General features: G+C 36.4%; 1 protein-coding gene across 1 annotated transcript in view; it reads right to left on the reverse strand.

The window, feature by feature from the left end:
* Positions 1-19734, reverse strand: part of CNTN1 (contactin 1) — a 172518-nt gene that overhangs the window by 33509 nt on the left and 119275 nt on the right. The window contains exons 14-17 of the mRNA XM_085318503.1: positions 13260-13380; positions 10978-11136; positions 7774-7923; positions 4068-4138 (exon numbers count right to left, since the gene is read on the reverse strand). Of these exons, the coding sequence (XP_085174629.1) occupies positions 4068-4138; positions 7774-7923; positions 10978-11136; positions 13260-13380 (501 nt within the window). The remainder of the gene's footprint in view (positions 1-4067; positions 4139-7773; positions 7924-10977; positions 11137-13259; positions 13381-19734) is intronic.

Genomic DNA, 19734 nt, shown 5'->3' on the forward strand with positions numbered 1-19734 from the left:
AAGGATATATGAAATGTTGATGTTAATAGTGAAACAGGCCAAAAAAAAAAAGTGGTTCATACATTTCGTAGTTTGTATTTGTTTAAATTTAGAATGAAACTCCGAAGTATAGGTAAGAAAGAAAATTCTAGAGAAAACTCACCAAATTTTTGAATCAGTAGAAACGTTTTAGCTTTGACTTCAGAAATATAACACATGTATCAGAACATTAATATGTATTATACAGTTTGACACAAATGTYAAGATAAACATTCATGTTTGAACTCAAAATCTGAAAAATATCAGGTAAGGATATATGAAAGAAGATGAAACTTTTTTTCTTCATGATAAAGCATCCAAAAGAAATGATGGAATCAAACAGAAGACTTGGATTTCTGATTTTACACAGCTAAGGAGAACTGACCTCCTCCACCCCAGCTCTCAGTGTTCTCGTTGCATCTTCAGTTAGTSCTCTCTATTACTGCTGTTAAGTTTCACCACTGTACAACATCAATGCAAAGTCACAGGAATAGTAACTCTCACATACGACGATTAAGGTTAGGGCACCCTTCTAGAATATGGGGTSTGTGTGGATATTTAGCAGGGACTGAATGCCACCTGCTTCCTGGGTGGGTGCTCTAAGCTATGTTGCAGAAGGCAAGCACCAAAGCAGATGCTGTTAGCAGGGCTCTCCATATTTATATATGGAGAAGTATACGGATACCTAGTCTYTTCCGGGGAAAACAGATGAAATGCTGATGTATGTGAAGTCCAGATCATAATGGAGCATTAGATAGTGGAAAGGTACTCATCTTCTACAATATGACTTCTGAGAACACATGAATGACTGAAGTTGGACTGAATGCAGATGGACTGAATTGCCACTGGTGAGTTAGGTGACTTTTAACTGCTTAAGTTTCTGTTCCAGCAAAAATCAGGCAACTGAAAGCTTACCTGCTGGRTCAGTTCAAGCTAAGAATATTTTTATTGTTCTCTAGCCTAATTCYCTTCTTGCTTAGTTCTCCATCTGACTTGATGAATCCTACATTGCTTTCTGCATAGTGGCACAGCTTCAAAAGGAGGAGGAATGGAAAGTGCCTTCTGTAGCTTGTATAGTTCAGTGATTAAGACAACTGCTAACAGATGAAATTCTAAAAAAACCACAGGCCAAAAGGGAGATGGATGTTTGGMCTTTAAAGTGAGATCTCTTAACTACTAGTCAGCTATGAAGAAGAACTCAGATAACCTATTTTATGTGTTTAATTTATGCATGTTGTGCATACTTTGAGTGTATCTATTAGACGGGGCATAATTGATGCCTTACACTTTTCTTCTACTCAGGTCTGATTGGAGATCATGTGAAAACTGGATACCTAACTACCCAGAACAACTAAGCTAGGTTCATAGACAACCTTGCAATTGAAAATGTAGAGGATTTCATGGGTTGAGTCACCTCTGAGAGCTSGTCTTCTGAATCTACCTGCTGTATGTAGCTGCTTAAATTAAAGCAGAATTCTATCCCATATGTCAAASTAAGCAGCCTGAATGAGGTCCTAGTCTCAGAACAATTTTCAGCCACAGCAAACTTTACAAAGCCAGGACTGAAACTTAAAAATGTATGTTCTGGAAGATCCTATAGAAGAGTTGAAGGCAGCTTGCCCTACAACAGTTACACAAAATAACTAGGTATAAGTGGCTGAATAGTTTGCAGTAGTCATCAAAACAAGTTTGAAAATGGAATGGAAGAAGGAAAAACAAATGGGAAAAGAATGAGGAAGAACAGGCAAGCCACTCCTAGCTCCCTCTCTCTACTCTTGTTTCAAAACAAGGTTTAGAAGAGCTGTGATTGCCTCTGTGGCGATCCTGTTCAACTTGCGCTTATGAATCACAGCAAAAGCTGAAAGGGGGTTGGCAGAAACATGCGAACCTGCCACATACTTTGTTCCACTCTACTTAATTAAAAAGAAGTATTTTAAGCAGCAYATGCAAACTTCAGCACATTTGAGGGAATCAATATACACCTTTATCATAGACTTACAGATAGATAAATTCGTATCTGTCTACCCTGTGTCAGATGGACTCTGTAAATTAATGTCTCTATTCAAAAACACTTGCTAGACATARTAATGGAAGATCCTTGGGAAATAAATATTTGAAGCTCTGCTTAATTTGCCTGAGTAAATGAGTTACTCAATTATAGAACAGATTATATTAGGTAATTAATAATTGGAATATAAATCTGAGCATATAGGAAAGAATGAAATGATATTGTACTTCAGATCTTGAATTATTCACCATTCTTGAAGTTATAATTCTATTTTTTTCAATTTAGGCACAGACAAGTTTTCACTGTAACAACAATGCCATGAACATGGGTCTTTACATGCAATGTAAAATGTAGCTCTAAGACTTGTTAAAGCTTTTATGAGGCATCATTTGTCAATAAATAATAAAATAATCTAGGTCTTGTACATTGTTCAGTGTCTGTGTTCTTACTTGYTTTTTAGTCTTAATGGAAGTCTTAACTGGAACAATTAGAAGCCATCCACTTTCCAACCTATTATTACTGGAACTGAGAAACAGATTTTTTCAGTTTATTTTAACACAAGTGTAGCTCTTAATTTTTAGTTCATCTTTTTTTTTTTTTTTTTTTTTTTTTTTTTTCTTTTCCTCCAGCTCACTTCATTGCTAAAATGAATTCCTTCCTTCCTTCCTTCCTTCCTTCTTAGGAAGACCATATAAACATTTTGATTTGAATTAAAAAACAAAACAACCCTCCCAAATCCTTGAGAACCTTTCCAAAGAGGTATCAACCCGAAGCACAAAAAGAATGAAATATATATATGCATTAAAATTTATACATTCATAATGCAGATCTCTACTAAAACAATTAAATAGTTGCTGTTGTAATTATGTCATTTTTATATTTTACTTCCGACAAGAAAAAAGTACTCTTAATAGTGGTAAATTAACTTCTACCTATACAAACCATTCCCCAAAAGACACAAATGGTGTATTGTGCTCTTTGTGCCTGACAGCGTTATGAAGATGAACCGAGGGGTCAAAAGCAGCAAGATAACTTTGTTGTTTAAAATATAATATTTTATCATCCTCCATTTCTATAATTTTTTACTGTATACTGATAGGTTCTGACAACATGAACCAGATGATAGACTTTTTTAACTTTATTTCTTCTCTCTAACTTATAACAGTAATTATATATTTCTGAATGTATAGGAGACTTTTTAAAGACACAATATCATGGGAGTCAATAATGAGCAGGAAAGCTATGAAATTTTGAAAAGTCTTAGTTTACTGCCAGGGTTTCCTTACAATACTATAAAGTTTTAACCTTTTTTCCATCATTTACATGATTTACCTTTTATCTCTGTCTCTGTCTTTCCCCCCATTCTTTATTTTTCTTTATAGACAATCAGCAAAGAGAAATGAACRGCTTACATGTAAGGAACAAAGATATCAGTGAATGAAGGAATGGCTGAGTTGTGGTACGATGCAACATTTTTCTTGTTACCAGTTACATTAGAATAAAATAAAATGTATCAATTGTCAATATACAAGAAAGTTCACCTACTAATTATAATGGGTTGGTTTATAGAACGACAATGTAATCGTCTTTCTGTTTTATCGAGCCTGTGCACCTGTGCACAGCACTTTAAAGACACAATTAAGATTTTATACCTTTAATCGCATTTAAGTGAACCTGCATGCTGTTTAGATTGTAACTTCAGGAAAAAAAAGCCTTGAAGCAAGATACATTATGCAGCCTCTTCAAATGTAATTATATCAATGCACTATCACAACCTGTACCTCTTATGCATCAATCTCTTCAAAACATATTCAGAGAATGTTTTAGAGCACATTTTAGAAATGTCCAACACTTAAACATCCAAAAAAATCATATTCCCCATTCCTTGTAATGTGTTTTTATGAGAAAAATCTGAAAACCTACACACTATGTTCAAATCCTGCTCTCACAGGAGCCAGTGACAAACCTTCCACTGGYTTCAGCAGGAGCAAGATCAGACTCAGGGGATTTATGCTTCATGCCATCACAGTGCAATACCTACCATCCATGTTATTGTCAACTCTCGATTGCTTCCACCCCCTCCTCCAACATCAGAAGGTGCCACATTAGGAGCTAGAAGAACAAAGGAAACAAGAAAAAATGACTCCAGAGTATGCATTCAGTTAAAAAAAAAAAAAAGCCTCCATTATTTACTTTTCTTTTTACTAGCAGGGCCAACAAGCACATACACCCACACAATTACAGTAATGATAGTCTGTAATACCTGTGAGAGTCTGCGGTTTTGCCATGACTAATGCACAGCTACTGCCACAGAAAACGTGCAAGTTGTAACCATAGCTAGCAATCAATCATCCATCTTCTTAACCATATTCTCTATAAAAATTTAATTAATTTATCATTCAGAAACTGAACACTCCTCATAGATCTTAAGTGAGGCACAGTGTAGTGTTCTCGTTCCTCTTGCTGCTATTCTGAGGGCTCAAGCACCCAGGACCTGCATATGTACTTAGCATAAAAAACTCTGCTTAGCTCCATCTATTTCARTGGATTTGCTCACAATGTGTAAAGTTAAACCCATGGATGAATCTTTGAAGTATTGACATTCTGATCCTACTCCAGCTCAGATTAATGGCAGATGGCTTGTTTGTTGGCATGGGCAGATGTTCAGAGTGGAAGYTGGCTAGCAGTTAGAGTCCTTGCCCGATTGCATTTTATACTGACATCAACAGATCAACATTAGTGCATAACTGAGTGGTAAAGCAAGATAGTSTCAAAGACTTCACTACAAGTCATTTCTGTATTCTCATTTCTGTAAGACTGTCAGTACCTAAATTCTTTCAAATACAGTAAACACCTGAAAATTAAATATAGACCCTTCCAAAGATATGCAGGGTCTTTTCTCTCAGGAGCTCAGTAAAAATATGTCTCTAAAATTCTTCCCTACAATGATATACAGAAAACWTTTGCAAGAGTTGTGGAATTTTGAATATTTTTGCAGTAAATACGATGCTTTCATTGCTATCCTCCATGTTTTTTTTGTACTTAGCTGCTGTCTTTCAGTATTAAGGACAAAGTACCCCTGAAAACTTTGGGAATGATCGTTAAGCTTGCCTACAGTACATTAAATATGCCACAGGTGATCATGCATTAACTACATGCTCTAACTACAGCAATATGTTTTTTAAAAAATTCTTTTATCATCAGACACTTTGCCTACTGTTCAATGAACATCACATGATATTAAGAAAATCTTTCCTGTGTGCTGTCCCACTGTGAAATAAGATGTTCCTTGAGGCTTTCTATTAGGCTTAACTTAGGAGAAACAGAAAAGCTGAATTAATGTTTTTAGAAAATAAAATAAAAGAAAAAGTAACAAAAAATTGAAATGTAATCAGCATTTGGTGAGTGGTTTGTACTACTTATTTTTGGCCTTCCAGAAAACAAATCACTGGAAAATGAAGCCAAACACATATATCATGACAAATCAAGAGGAAGCTTTTCCCAGAATTATTAACTTATTACCCAACATTGTTATTACTGAAATATATAGAAGTCACAGTGTCTATTATGAGCTATCTAACTTCAGTGCTAAGTTAGAACAAGTTTGCTAGAATGCTTATGTAGTCAAAGAAGAGATACAGGCTGCCAGAGAAGAAAAAAAGACTGGCTAAAGTCTTATAAATCACCTTGTTCAGGAGTATCTCCCTCCAATAACATTAGGTTTTTAATTCAGACAGCAACACTTAGACAATTCTGTAATATGTCTAGAACTTACAATACATACAAGCAGCCTTTGACTAACTGAATTCCAGGAAGTCATGATGAAATATAGGTGTTATTGAAGAAACAACTAGATTTTATTAAGAAAGAAAGAACAAATCTTTTTTCCATAGTGCATATTGTTAGCTTGTGATTAAAAAGATTAGTTATTAAAATTAAAGTTATACCCAAATGCGAAGAAGAGAGACTTCAGATCTGATAAACATTACAGTTTAACAAACATAATTTATCAATCATACAGTGTAACAGAGAGGTTAGTTGCTGTGTATCTCAGAACAGCCATTAAAATAATTACAGCATGTGGATATGGGTTGCTATTTGTGCCATGAAATACTTASCTTCTTCAAGAAATGTATCCAATAGAGGTTTACATGAAAACTCAACACACAGTACYGGTTCTGTGGTACCCTGGAAGTCCAGACAGTGTAGCCTTGTGAGGCTGCCCAAGACCTACTATTGCTACCCGTAACAAACTCCAGCTCCTGGCAGGAAAGGGACTTGTGCACAGAAGTTCATCTCTAGACTGTTACTGACTTATACCCTATTTTGGCACAGTGAGAAGTGTCCGTGTCCGTAGGAAGGTGCATATTAACATTTCGCTTTGTTTCACCAAAAATGTGTGTCACAGTCTGAAAGAGATGACAATGGAGCTGGGGCGTGAGGAATGAGTCACCTGACTATACCTTGCAAAAACATTATATTCTGCTACAAAAAGTGAGGATATGCCATTTTTTTCAGACTATGAAGGAGGCTAAGAGGAACTCCATTAATGTGGCACACTGCACCCTGCAGGATGCTCATCGTTCCACCTGTGAGCRTTACTTTTGCCTTGCTTCAGCAAGGCGAAAATGTCTATTACAAGCCAAGCTCTGCAAGGAGCTTGAGTACATTTCTCATTTAGACCCCTGGGCCTTGTTTAAATACAGCTGTTGAGTCAGAAAACATATAAAGCTAATAGCCAACTTTATAGGTAGTAATTTCCTTCTCCTTTAGTACTAACATTTTGTAGATCTTCCTTCCCTATCTAGGTTAATTTAACCAATCTTTATTTCCTTTCCCCCTAAGTAATATAACTTTTAATGGGCCAAATGTGGGTCTTTTTTAATAAATGTTTTGAAATTTGCAATGTAAATATATTTTATTTTGACAAAGTATATCTAATCAAAACAAAACTAGCAGATCCAATTGTAAAATTTTATTTTTACATTTTGGTTTTTCATTTTTACTTTCAAATCTCAAGTCATGAGATAACAGATATTTTAAAATTATAAATAGACTGGAGTTGCAAATGGGTGCCAATATGTGTTAAGGAGGATATATTGACATACAGGCTTTTTTGGACACAGTCTTCCTGCAGTGACATATTACCTCTCAGAGCACTGCTGTTATCTCATTTTTACAGTCAAAATGGAATGTAYTATCTTGAATAATAAGTACAACATCTAATTCCTCATTTTGGAGAATGTATTTTATAATGTACCTGTCTGAGCTTAAAAGATATTCTTAAATGTCCTCTGAGATTATAACACTGTGCAATTAGACAGATAAGGGCACATGTTGTGTTGGATAATGTCGCATCTYTGAGATGGAATGAGAAGACACCAGACCAAACCTTCAATCACAGAAGAATTGCTCTGTCTAGTAAAATATACATCCTGTATTCTTTAATGCTARTACAAGTCAAATAGCAAGTGAACATTTCTCTATTTAAAATATTTCCTATTTTGTTCTTTTTTTTYTTTTTTTTTTTTTAATTTTAGCACATCTGGACAGTTTGGTATTTGTTTACTATAAACTATACTAGAGGGTAGCCAGAAAAAAATTTCTGCATTTTAATCTTTTAAAATCCCCTTTTTCAAATAGAATTACAAAATGAATTAATAAAAATGAAATATGAAATGAAATGAAATATGAAGTGAAAATAAAAAGCACATAAAAAAAGAACTAGACAATTTCTGTCTACGTACGAGCGCCTTCTGTTCTAATTCTCTGTGATGGCATACTAGGTTCTCCTATTCCCAGAGTGTTTGTTGCTATTATTCGGAATTCATATTCCATCCATGGTATTAAATCAATCACTGTAGCAGCCTCCATGTTTCCTTCAATATCTGATGGCTCTAAAAGAAATAAAAAATTGTTTTAGAAAACAGCATTTTTACAATAAGATCAGCCAGTAATTCAGTTGATTTCTGCAAAATTATCACTACTGTGCATTCACACAGAGCTAGAGGAAGGAACACGATGTTATACACAAGTGATACCATGTTTTACAAGGAGTATTCCTGGCAATGACCGGGAATTTGTAAACTACGTTATCTTCGATAAATGTTTACAAGCCTGTAAGTTTTAACTGGGTGTGAACTAACAACAAAAATACCTTTAATTATGAGATATCCTTACACAGTAGTTGTAGAACTTCATTTTACCTACAGACAATGCAATGAGAAATCTGGAATGCAAAAATTATAAAATAAAAATTCATGATATGGTCAAGGGATAGACATGTGCAAATGTAGGGATCCATCATAAGTGGATTTACAAAATGYGGTCAGATTTTGGTGCACCTCCTTAGCAAAATGTTACAACTTGCTATCCAGTTCTGATCCAATGAGGATAAGTGTTATTACAATCCCTGCAAGAAAGATTTATTATTCTCAAAAGCTATTTTRGAATAAATGAAATACATAGCTCTTGGGTCTCTTTCTGTCTATAGTTTACAGGCAGTAGGGGTTGTTAGTCTGCAGCTGTAGAAAGACAGAGGTTTTTGGTTCCTTTGTGAGCCAAGAGTTGTTTGTCAAATAAGAATCCTCAGTTCAGAGGGAGATGAGAAATGACATTCTGTGCTGGGAAAGCAGCTAATTTGGAATTAAAATATGAGTGAATTGGCTGCAAAAAGAAAGAATAGCAGAGTAAGCATTAGATGGTGAGAGAGTTTTCTTTTCCCTAAACAAATTTTTCATTCCCAAGTGAGGTACTGCAGAACAGAGAGAAGCACTCGCCATTCTCTATCTCTCTGCCCACTAACCTCCCTTATCTTTACTCAAATTATTTTTCTGTCCAGTTAGTAAAGCCATGGTGATCTTCCATGGTATCCAAGACACGATATAAATTTGTCATTCCTTCTGCTGGACTGCTTTTAATCTCTTAATTTAATCTTACTATGTCATATTCTTAGAATAGTCATGAATGATCAACATTGTGAGAGTTAATCCTTCCAAAATGCTCTGATCCCCTTAATGGAAGGAGCAACATAAAKGTAAACATATATTATATAACTTGTTCACACATATTTCCACACTGTGAAGTAGRACACACTTTCCCACTAGCTTCTTAAAACAGGAATTTAGGTATCTATGATCCTCCCTGTCCCACTCCAGATGTAAACGCYCTCCTCAACAGGACAAAGCTCTCAGTCTTGCGCTATGCCTTAGCGACTCTCTCATTATTTATACAAAGCAGAAGAACTTTAGAGATGCAGAGGAGTGCATCTCATCATGCCTGCAAATCAGCAATTAAGGAATCTTCCTGAGAAGGGAGATGGCTTCAACCATTTGCTCTGAACCAGAGGATCTGAAGTCARCTCTTATATTTCCTACACAAACGTATGTAGTTCTGGAATGAGACAACATGACAGGAGGCAATATCAGAGCTGCCACCTCCTTTTTATGAATTTTGCTTGCATCTTTCCATGAACTTTTCTTCTTCCCAAGTGCATAAGAAGTTCAAATGGAAATGAAATATAAGTCATCCTAAAAAAAAGTAAATTTGATTCAGTGGAGAYTGATCTAAAGGGATACTCCCTCTTGCATACGTTGCAAAGGAAACAAATCATCAGTTATTTGAACAGCTCTAACTTTTGCTTGCATTATTTTTAAAAAGTTCATGGAAATCTACTCTACAGAAATAACTTAACATGGTACCAGAGATAGGAAGGGATTGCAGGACCTTCTAGTTCTATTTTCCTAGCTATTTTAACRTAAGTCATAAACCAATGCTGGTTGTTGGAAGTAATTATATATGCTAGAGCTACATATTCTAGAAGAGAAACATGATTTAAGGCAGTTGGCCTAAAGTTTTCAACTTTTTACTCCCCAGAATTCTCACTGATGTCACAGAGATTTTGAGATAAGCATGTCAAACTATTTCTTCAACATCTATCTCTATAGTTTTAAAGGACAACTTAAGTGAAAAACAATTCTTAATATTAAGAAGTATTCTTAGTATTAAGAAATGATGAGTATCTGATGCTCTAATCCCACAGAAAAGAACTTAAGTTATAATTTATTACAGTAGAATAATGAATCATATTTATATGACAGTTTCGTATCACATGTAGCAATGCTCTCCAYTGTTAGGCATTCAAACATACTGCAGTTATATTCTTCAACTCTCCTGTGTGTGGAAGAACTATTTTCCCAGTTCAGAATCTGTAGTTTTCTTCTTGGGTTGAAATTCTGCATATGCTATTTCGCTGATGTAGAAGGTTTCACAGAGTAAACTGTTAGATATGCAGAAGAGAATATGACAGAAAYATGTTTCTTCAGTCTAGTTGCAGGAATTTTTAATAATTGTAATAATATTTTTAAATATTTTCATAGTTTATGCATCTGCATTATATTTTACAAAGACGTATTTCTTACTCATTAGCAAGCTGTTTGTTCAGATAGGTGCCTCTTCAGCTGCAATTATGCGGCACAATGACGACATCCAGTGGTTAGAAGGATATTCTTAGCTATGTTTTCTCTAGGGGTGCCACTGTTGATGTAACTGAAATTTGCTCTTTTCACAGAAAACATTAGACAATTTTGACTGACTTTCAGGGTAATAAATACAGAAATGAGGACATCTGTTTGTCATAAAATTATCCTGTATATAATTTTTTAYGGATCCAGTAGCTGATGTGGAATATTTTAAACAACAGAGGAAGAGATGAAAGAGGAGAAAAGAAGCARCCTATTCTTTTCTGTATATCTTTATATACATCTTCTAGTTTCTGGAACGAACTTACCTTTTAGCACAGCACTGCTCCAAAACCCTGTAGCAGACATTTATGGATTCCTYAGTTTCCTTTTATTATAACTATTTTATGATTAGTCACATTTTCTAACAGCCAAGTCCTTTACTATGACTTTATAATTTCTCACATTACTCTTACCTGGCATTATTCTTACCTGTTTTAGCATCTTTCCACTCTTCAGATAGAAAAGTTTTTGACTGGATAGTGTACTTAGAAATAGGGCTGTGATTGTCTGTTCCACGACTCCAGGTAAGTGCTACAGCAGTGTCTCTAATTTCTTCTATTCTTATACCGCCAGGAGGGCCTGGAGGACCTGAGAGAAAAATTTAGTAGTTCAATTCACAAATATTCTAAAATGAAAATTTCCTAACTTTTACTAATCAGCTACAACATTTTCCAGTCTCACTTTCTACTTAAGAACAGATTTGAAACATATAGTTAGTTGTAAATATTCTTCAGAGTGATTCAGAGGATAACTGCATTTGCAGCTAAAAAATATCAAATGCAYCTTCCATGGCTCCTGTCTTAGAAGTAATATTGGGGTTTTCTTCAGTAAAAAAAGCGATACTTTTARCTGTTGCTGACCTTTTTTGGAAAATCCAGTGAACTCAGAATCTGAAAAAATTTGCAAAATCTTCCTTTCTAAATTCCACCTAATGATGATCTCATCACTGACCCAGTTYGATTATACACCTTTGGTAGTCACATATTGGTCCTGACTGAAATTTATATGGAAATAAATGCTTGTGACTTATACTGGAGAAATATAATACCTTGGAAGTACAATACCTTATCCTTCTAACCAGCAAGAAATCCCACTTCAAACCTCAAAAGTATTCAACTTTAGCCTGGTATCTCAAAGCATRTATTGTTTAAAAAGAAATATATGTGATCATTCCATGCTGAAGGTATGAGCYGGCAAGAGGACCACTGGCTCTGAAGCAGAAGCCATATAGTGTGTTAAYGCAAAGGTGAACTTGAGCCAATAAGTCCAGCTGAGGAGAACTGAATCTCATCAAGACGAGAATGGATTGAGGCTGGTCTTACACTTCTGAGGTGATGCTCAAACCTGTGAGCAACAGCCACAGGCCCCTCACCTAAGACAGACATCACCAGTGAGACAGCCCAGTTCTCAAAGAAAAGAGGCAGCCAGAACTGCATTTCATAGGGGTCCTAAGTTTCTCAGTATTTACTAATATTGCTGCAAACATACCTCAATGATTTGATCTCTGTGTGRATTTGGGGTTTTGGGGGAGTCACTACTTTCTGTGTCATTATAGAGCTCTTTATTTTTTTCAGTAGTAGTGTAGGCAGAGGCACAGACAAAGAGGTAGGCCACTAGAAATATTTAAATAAATGAGGCACTTAAGTGTAGCACTTCCAGAATATGATAGGAAATGTTCAATGATTCTTCAGACTGCAATTCCATTCAAGTCCTGAAAGTGATATCTCCAWTAAAAATGGTTCTGTGAAATATTCTATTTCTATCGTAGACAAAAAGAACTGCCTGAAAAGTTCTGYAATTTTTTAATTATCCAGAGCCATGTGATGCATCTTTTCAGAGCCTAGTGACAAAAATTTGGCCCTGATTAAATTAAGTTCACTGATACTAAGTGCAAAAATATTGATGTTACAGCATTCTCAGATGACAGAAAATCAGAATCAGGACATATTGCTATATGCTGCTATACAACGTAAGAGGAATACGGGGAAAAATATGATAGCAATATAGCCCCAAGTACAAATTATGTCTGCTTAAAATTCCCAGCTGTACAGAACATTAGCACTTCAGAACATGCTATACCCAGAGGCAAAGKAAGGAGTAAAATGTTCCAAGGGCACAAATTAAGTCACCCTGTTGAAGCTAYGCCTTGTGACATATCTTGTAGGACATATATCATAGGAACAGGCACAGTGTTTTGAGTCCACAGTAATACTTAAGGACTGAAGAATGAGTTAGTAACGGAATGGTAACATTAGCTCCAAATGTCCTTGTTTCTGTCATTTGAAAACTAGGATAATTTAATGTAGGCTTAGTTTAATAAACAATAATTTAATTGATAAAGCATTACAGAAAATTAAAAGTGGCTGCTTAAAAATATTTTGCAATTGATAAATTGAATGATATTTATAAGCTATTTTGCTGTATAATAATAGACACCAACTTAACCTATCTAAGATTATTTCAGCATCACGAAAATGCATACAATAAAGAATCTTTATTGCTTTTCAGGAAAGCACATGCTSATTTAGACATCTGAACGCCTGGAACATAATCAGCATCCTGAGTAGACTGTAAGGATTTCATGTTAATTTTCTTTTCTTTTTAATCTCTGTTATTTCTTAATAAGAAATAAAATATTCTAAACAACCAGAAACACTCTGCTTACCTAGATGAAAAACAGCAATGTTTCGCTTTTACCTGGAAAACCTTACCTCTTACAACAAGGTCAGCTGAAGCTGAAGAATTGTCAACAATTGTCTGTGCAGTGCACGTGTATCTTCCAGCGTGCCGCAGCTGAACATTTTTAATAAGCAGTTCACCGTTGGATTTAATCTGTTACAAAAATAGTACTTAATGAAACTGGCAAACATCCCTATATAACTATGTGATATCTATCTACACATATGTCCCAACTGATATATAGTGGTTGCTATTTCTACAAAGCAAGAGCTTTCTTGGAGAACAGATTGCTCTCAGAGATATATTTGATTTGTATGACAGCTGCGAGAAGTGTGCTCTTTGCCAGATATCTTAAAAATAAAAATACTGAAGGATCAGAATACCGTTTCACTTGCTCCTTTACAAACCTAAAACAATAAGAAACTTTTTATCACAGAAAGATTACAATCAAAGCCAAAATAAACACCAAATAAAAGACACCAAGACACCACAGACAACATTAAAAGACAGAGACCACAAAGAAAAAATAAAGATCAACATGTGACCTGGTTTCTTAAAGAAAAGATTAGACTTCATTCTGCAAAATAGTGTTGGTGATGAAAAGGATAACTGTAGCAAATGTAATGGCACGCACTAGTCAAACATACTGGCTCACAACCTGTTCTCAATTTACGAATGTTAGAGTAAAGCAAGAAGTCTAAAGAGAAGGCTGACGGGGCGCGACGAACYGTACTTGCAGCGGGTTGTACCACACTGGAGACAGTGTGCAGGCGCCTGCTTGAAGACCTCAGTGTGAGGGCAGGAGCACGGTGGGAGGCCCCTGCGAGCATCCCCCGCCGGGAAGTTCGGCTGCTGGGGCTGGGGGCCAACTCCGACACAGTGCAGCTGGGGGCTGGTGACCCTGGACAGACGGCATGCAGCCAGCACCGCAGGGCGGCCTCGGCCAGGACTGATCCCCCTTCCCGCGGGAGCTGCTTTTAAGCTAAGCCTTCACCGTTTGGCCCCTGCCATGTCACGGCCATGCCCGTGCCTGGCCATGAGCCCCAGTGATCTACACGTGCACCCTGACTTGCTGACYGATTTCCCAGCTTGACCTTGGGCCAGTCTCCTCGCTATGGACTTGCCTGGTGGTCACTGGGCTGTGTCTGGTCCTGCTAACTGCGTTATTCCCCTCAGCTCCCAGCTCATCTTCCCTAGCAGAACAGCYGGCCCTCGCAGCGACCAGTAAAATGGTATCAAAAATGTAAGGGAAAGAATTTAAGATTGAATAAGAATCACAGAATAACCAATTCCAAAAAACTGAGGAAAAACTGAGGCCGGACAGGACTTGTGGAGATCATCCGGTCCAAACTTCCTGCTCTAAGCACAGCCAATTACAGTAGMTTGTTCAGCTAACTCCAGTTGGGTTTTGAAAACCTTCAAGGACAGAGACTCYACAACCCCTCTGGCCAACCTATTCATGTGTTTCACTGACCTCAGAATTAAAAAAAAAAAAAGGGGGGGGGGTTCTTATGTTTAAATTGAATTTCTTGTGTTTCAGTTTGTGCCCATTGCCTCTTGGCCTTTCTCCAGGCCAGAGTCTGCCTCTGTCTTCTTTACTCCATCTCCCCAGGCATTCATACTCGTTGATAAGATCCACCTGAGCCTTCTCTTCTCCAGGCTAAACAGTCCTGGCTCTCTCAGCCTCTCCTTATATGACAAATGTTCCTGCCCTTTAATCATCTTTGCAGCTCTTCGCTGGATTGATCCAATATGCCCATGTCCTTTTTGTACTGGGGAGCCCAGAACTGGATCCAGCACTCTGGAGTATTCCTTTCCAGAGGAGTATTTCAGAGTGTTTCTGGGGAAGGAACTGTGGCTGCAGACACTAATATTAAAAAACATCTGTAAGTTGACCAGGTAGAAAGCAAAATGTATTTCTATTTGTACAGATATTCTCCTACGACACTTCTGTGAATCCGCTGCATAACTAGATGTGCACATGTAAAACAAAGAGTATAACACAGACCACCACACATAGCACAGCTATTCTTAATGAAGAATACTTTTTCTATTAAGGAATAAATACATTTATACAAATGTTTAAAAATAACACATTTGAAATATTTTATCTATTCTGCAGTTTATTCCAAAAAGRATTACTTGGCTAAACCTCAGAGTTATACATGTGTTAGTCTTTAAAGTATGTAAAAAAACCTCTAAATCATCTCTAAAAAATGTATCTGACTGCTTTTATGAAAGTCAAAATGTTTCAAAACATTAACAGATGGATTACTCAACACCACACTACACTAAAAAGGGCAAAATTCACATTTCCAAACTTATTCCATATTGTTTTGAAACCTCATTTTGTTACAAAAAACAAACACTGAAACAGATCTCTGCAATCCTGAAACCTTCACAAGAAGGAACTACAGAAATTCAGATGCAAAATGATATGTGAAAAAGAGATTGCTGAATTTTAGGCATAAGAACCAGTGTTTTCATCACTGGAAGGTTCTAGAGAACAACAAAAACCTTCAGTACTACATAAACTATTAAGAGATGCCATTAATATCTCTGAATTTAGACATTTTGAAAGAGTGAAATAGAACTCAGTCATCAAGTTTATCTTTCTTGATTGAAAATGAGGAAAAAATAAAGTTTAAATCTTTTTCAAATATTCTGAAGCTACATTGCCAGTTGAAAGTGTCTATATTWGGAGGGAGATTAAAATAGCCAGATGAAATTTTCTTGTCTTTTCCAAACTCTGGTATCAATTTTGGGTATCAATTATCAAATTCTGTGGACATAAACTTTCATCACAAAATGAAATCTAGTAAAACCATTTTTTTTGGACTAACATCAGAATTTATCTCCTTACCAAATTACTAAGATAAAGAGTTGGTTGAATAGAAGTAAGAACTGAGCACATAAGGAAAGAGTTCTGAATTCTGGCTCGCAATGCTTCATTTGATTGCCAAGTGATATCAGTGAGAAATGCAGGTTATCCTGTACCAAGTTCACGTGACACAAGTGCTATTGCAATGATCAAATAGACTAGTTGGATCAGTGATCAATCCAGGATATGAAGGCTAATTTTCTTGATATATTTCTGGAACACTTTTAATTATTACTAAACTATGTTCACATTAAGACATACATGCATTAGCATGTTTCACTCAAAATGARTATGACAGGCCTTTTAGTTTCATTTGCTGAAGGGTAAGTAGTATACAGACAGGAGGTGAACCCGCAACAGCGGCATTTGTTTTTTGTTGCATTTTATTCATTCATGAGAATTCCTCTGGGACTGCCCTCAAGGATACCATCCTTCAAAAATCTGTGGGGTTTACTACGTAAGAGAATACTGGCTGGCTGGCTGACTAACCACATGTAAACCCTYTTCATCCGTAATGGGCTAAGCAATGCTGTCAACAGTGTTCAGTAAGGAAAATCAGGTCAGTACTTCAGTGGAAGTAGGGCAAATACTTTCTCCTCTGTCCTCAAAAAAAAAATAAATAAATAAAAAGAAAAAAAGACAACAAAGAAGCTGTAGGAGTTCAAACTCCCAGAATTTCCAGGTCTTGCATTTTTGATTTGTTTGTTTTTGATTTAGTAAAAGTGAGAACTAGTTCTCTACTTTAGTATTCTGTATAAACCTTTAGTTTACTAGCACTCTTTGTCATCCTAGAAAGAACCAGAATGTCTGTGAATCTCTGATTATTGCTTGCAATTTGATCTGCAAAAAAACACAATTAGGGTTGGTCCAAACCAATAAAGTCTGGAAAATGTGCATAGTTCTGAATACTCATGATTATATTATTACTTCAATATAAATAATTTACAATTTCTTAATAGTTGTAGTAGTTACCAATTCCTGTTTTAGCACTTTAATTAAAACATTTTATTATATTTATTAATAGTGCACCCATACACTTGATAACATTAATTTCCCTTATGGGAACTTGGTTCTGAAAATCTAAATGCTGAAAAACAGATGTGAAAATGTAATGTAATTTAAAAGTCAACAATCTATAGACATAGTATTGCATCCTGTTGGTTCAGAAGCACTCATGGAGCAAAGCTTTATGCAGTTGGTGACAGAGCTTTCTATACTTCATAAGAACCTAGGTTCTCAGTGGCAAAGGAAGAGCTTACGAAGCACATAGAACATGGGCATCAGCAGATTCTGTCCACAAATTAGATATGAAAGCTCAGTATGTTTTCGTTCAAAAACCTCAGCTTGGCTAATTTAAAAATGCCCTCCTTAATACAGAGAAAACTGAATCATAGACTGGAAATTGTGATAGAAGTATTTAGGGATGTTCCAAGTGTATCTGTGGTTCACCACTCAGATATTTACCAAGTTTAAAGCAAAGACTTTCATCATGTTAAACCTATATTTATGCTCTAACAGTGATGTCAAAAATAGCATTTCATGATCTGCTTCTAAGACCTTTTCTCTTTTGACAGTCACTTTTGCCAGTGCTTTAAACAACTAAAAGACATCAGAAAACATTTCTATGCAATTGTAAATCATTTACAGGGACTTAGTCTTTTGACTGGAAGCACTATCCACTCCTATCGGGACCTCAGAGACAGTGAAGGACGTTGCATTAGCATGAAGCTAATGAGCCTTTTGTACTAACAGAACTAACTTGGTAGAAATCAGTGCAGTTCTATGGTCTGGATCCTATTCGCAGAAGAGTTTATCTCACTTTGTTTCTTATGCCATAGCTAGCATAAAATAAACGTGGATAAATAAAAAGAAAAAAACCCAGCAAGCTAATGGACAGTCATTCCCACCAAAGAATCCCTTCCTTCGGTGACCTATACTTATATGTAAAGGAAGTATGGTGCTAATTCTGCCTCTGAAATGTGGATGGGGAAATATTTCCAACAAATACATTACTCTTCCCCATTTAACATTCCACTGTGAATGCCTTGGGATACTATGCTTTGTACCCACACCCCTGTGGTAATGTGCCCTGTTATTTCACTACCAAGAGCAAAAAAAGTTTAGATACTTGATCACTTGTACTCACGGCTCACACTCTTAGGCTGGTGATCTAAATCCACAACAAACTGCTAGCTACATTTCTATGAGCACTGCTGAACACATCTGGGTTTCTAGCTCCTGCTTACCAAACCAGGCATGGTGCATGGATTCTGGCAGTTTGTGAAATCTCACAAGTACATAAAATCACAGTGAACTGATTTTTAAGGATTTTTTTTTCTTTCTAGCACAGTAGTTTGCATATGGCTTACTCCCTCTAAATAGACTACATTTCATTGGGCTGGAAATAGCACTGTGGGTTAATAATAGGTTTCCTCAATGACTTCTGTCAGAGCTAACTGCTTATTGGCTTCACGCTCAGCACTACATCTTCTGCTTTCCTTCCCCTGTTTGCTTTTAACCACTGGCTCCATCCTTCTCATTCCATGCTCACTATGTTGCCATTAGGCTCTTTCCTCTAAACTTTAGCCAAAACCTAGCCAAAAATATGTGACTCCGTCATGTCTGCAGTATCTCCCCAATAGGTTCAGGCTCTGAAAGAAACTTCTTGAAACGGTGCCTCTGGAGAGTCTTGGGACTCCTTTTCAGAAAGAGCAGTGGTGAAGCTGATCTAGTCGGCCATGCTTTGAGAATGATCATGTGTCCCCAATAAACCATGCTGAACAAGCTCACCATGCCTCTGGCTCCCAGGTTTTGTGCCAATCCACAGAACCTTCTCTTTTTCTTCAATGGGTAACTGAGCTTTGCTATGTAAATATTATTTTCTTTCTTCTTCTTCTTCAGTTCTCCTCCTAAATTTTTCATTGATTTCCTGTCATACAACTGTAGCTACACTCAATACTCTATAAGGAGGGTTACCAGGGAAGTGGTTAAGAAAAATTAAAACGGAAAGCTTTGTATCTTTTCTGCTGCAGAAAGCTGTGAACTGTGCAAGGAGAGATTTATGCAGTAAAACTAAGAATGTCTATTCAGTAATCTGTTGAAACAGAAATATACAGTAATACATCTTTGCCTATGATGTCCAGCCAATGAACTACCATTGTCTGCAAGTTATAATATAACTTACAAAAAACAAGCAGAAATTAAGCTATACTTCCCTAATAGGATTTTTATAATCCAAATTAGTCTCTACAGTTTACAAAAACTTCTGTTATAGAGAACTTTCGTTCTGGCAAACATTTTGGCAAACAATGTCTCCATTCTAGGGTTCATCTCACCTAATTTTAGACATCTATAGTGTGGATGTTGGTATCCGAACTAATCACCTTTTAAAAGCAAACAAATAGGCTCTTTCAGGTGTGATCTACCTTAATGTCAGGTAGCTTTGGTCACTCATCTCCAAGGTATTACGAATGTGGTCCTAGAAAAACATACAGCTTTCTGCACTTTCTGACTATGGATAATGTAACTGTAGAATGCAGTGAAGTCAATACTGCTGCAGGTTAACTGCATTATGGTTGCAGAGACACCAAAGCTAGTTATGCACAGACAGGTCTCAGAAGTAGTAC

This window comes from Rhea americana, unplaced genomic scaffold, assembly GCF_003343005.1.
Source record: "Rhea americana isolate MKP2758 unplaced genomic scaffold, rheAme1 scaffold_54, whole genome shotgun sequence".
Taxonomy (NCBI): Eukaryota; Metazoa; Chordata; class Aves; order Rheiformes; family Rheidae; genus Rhea; species Rhea americana.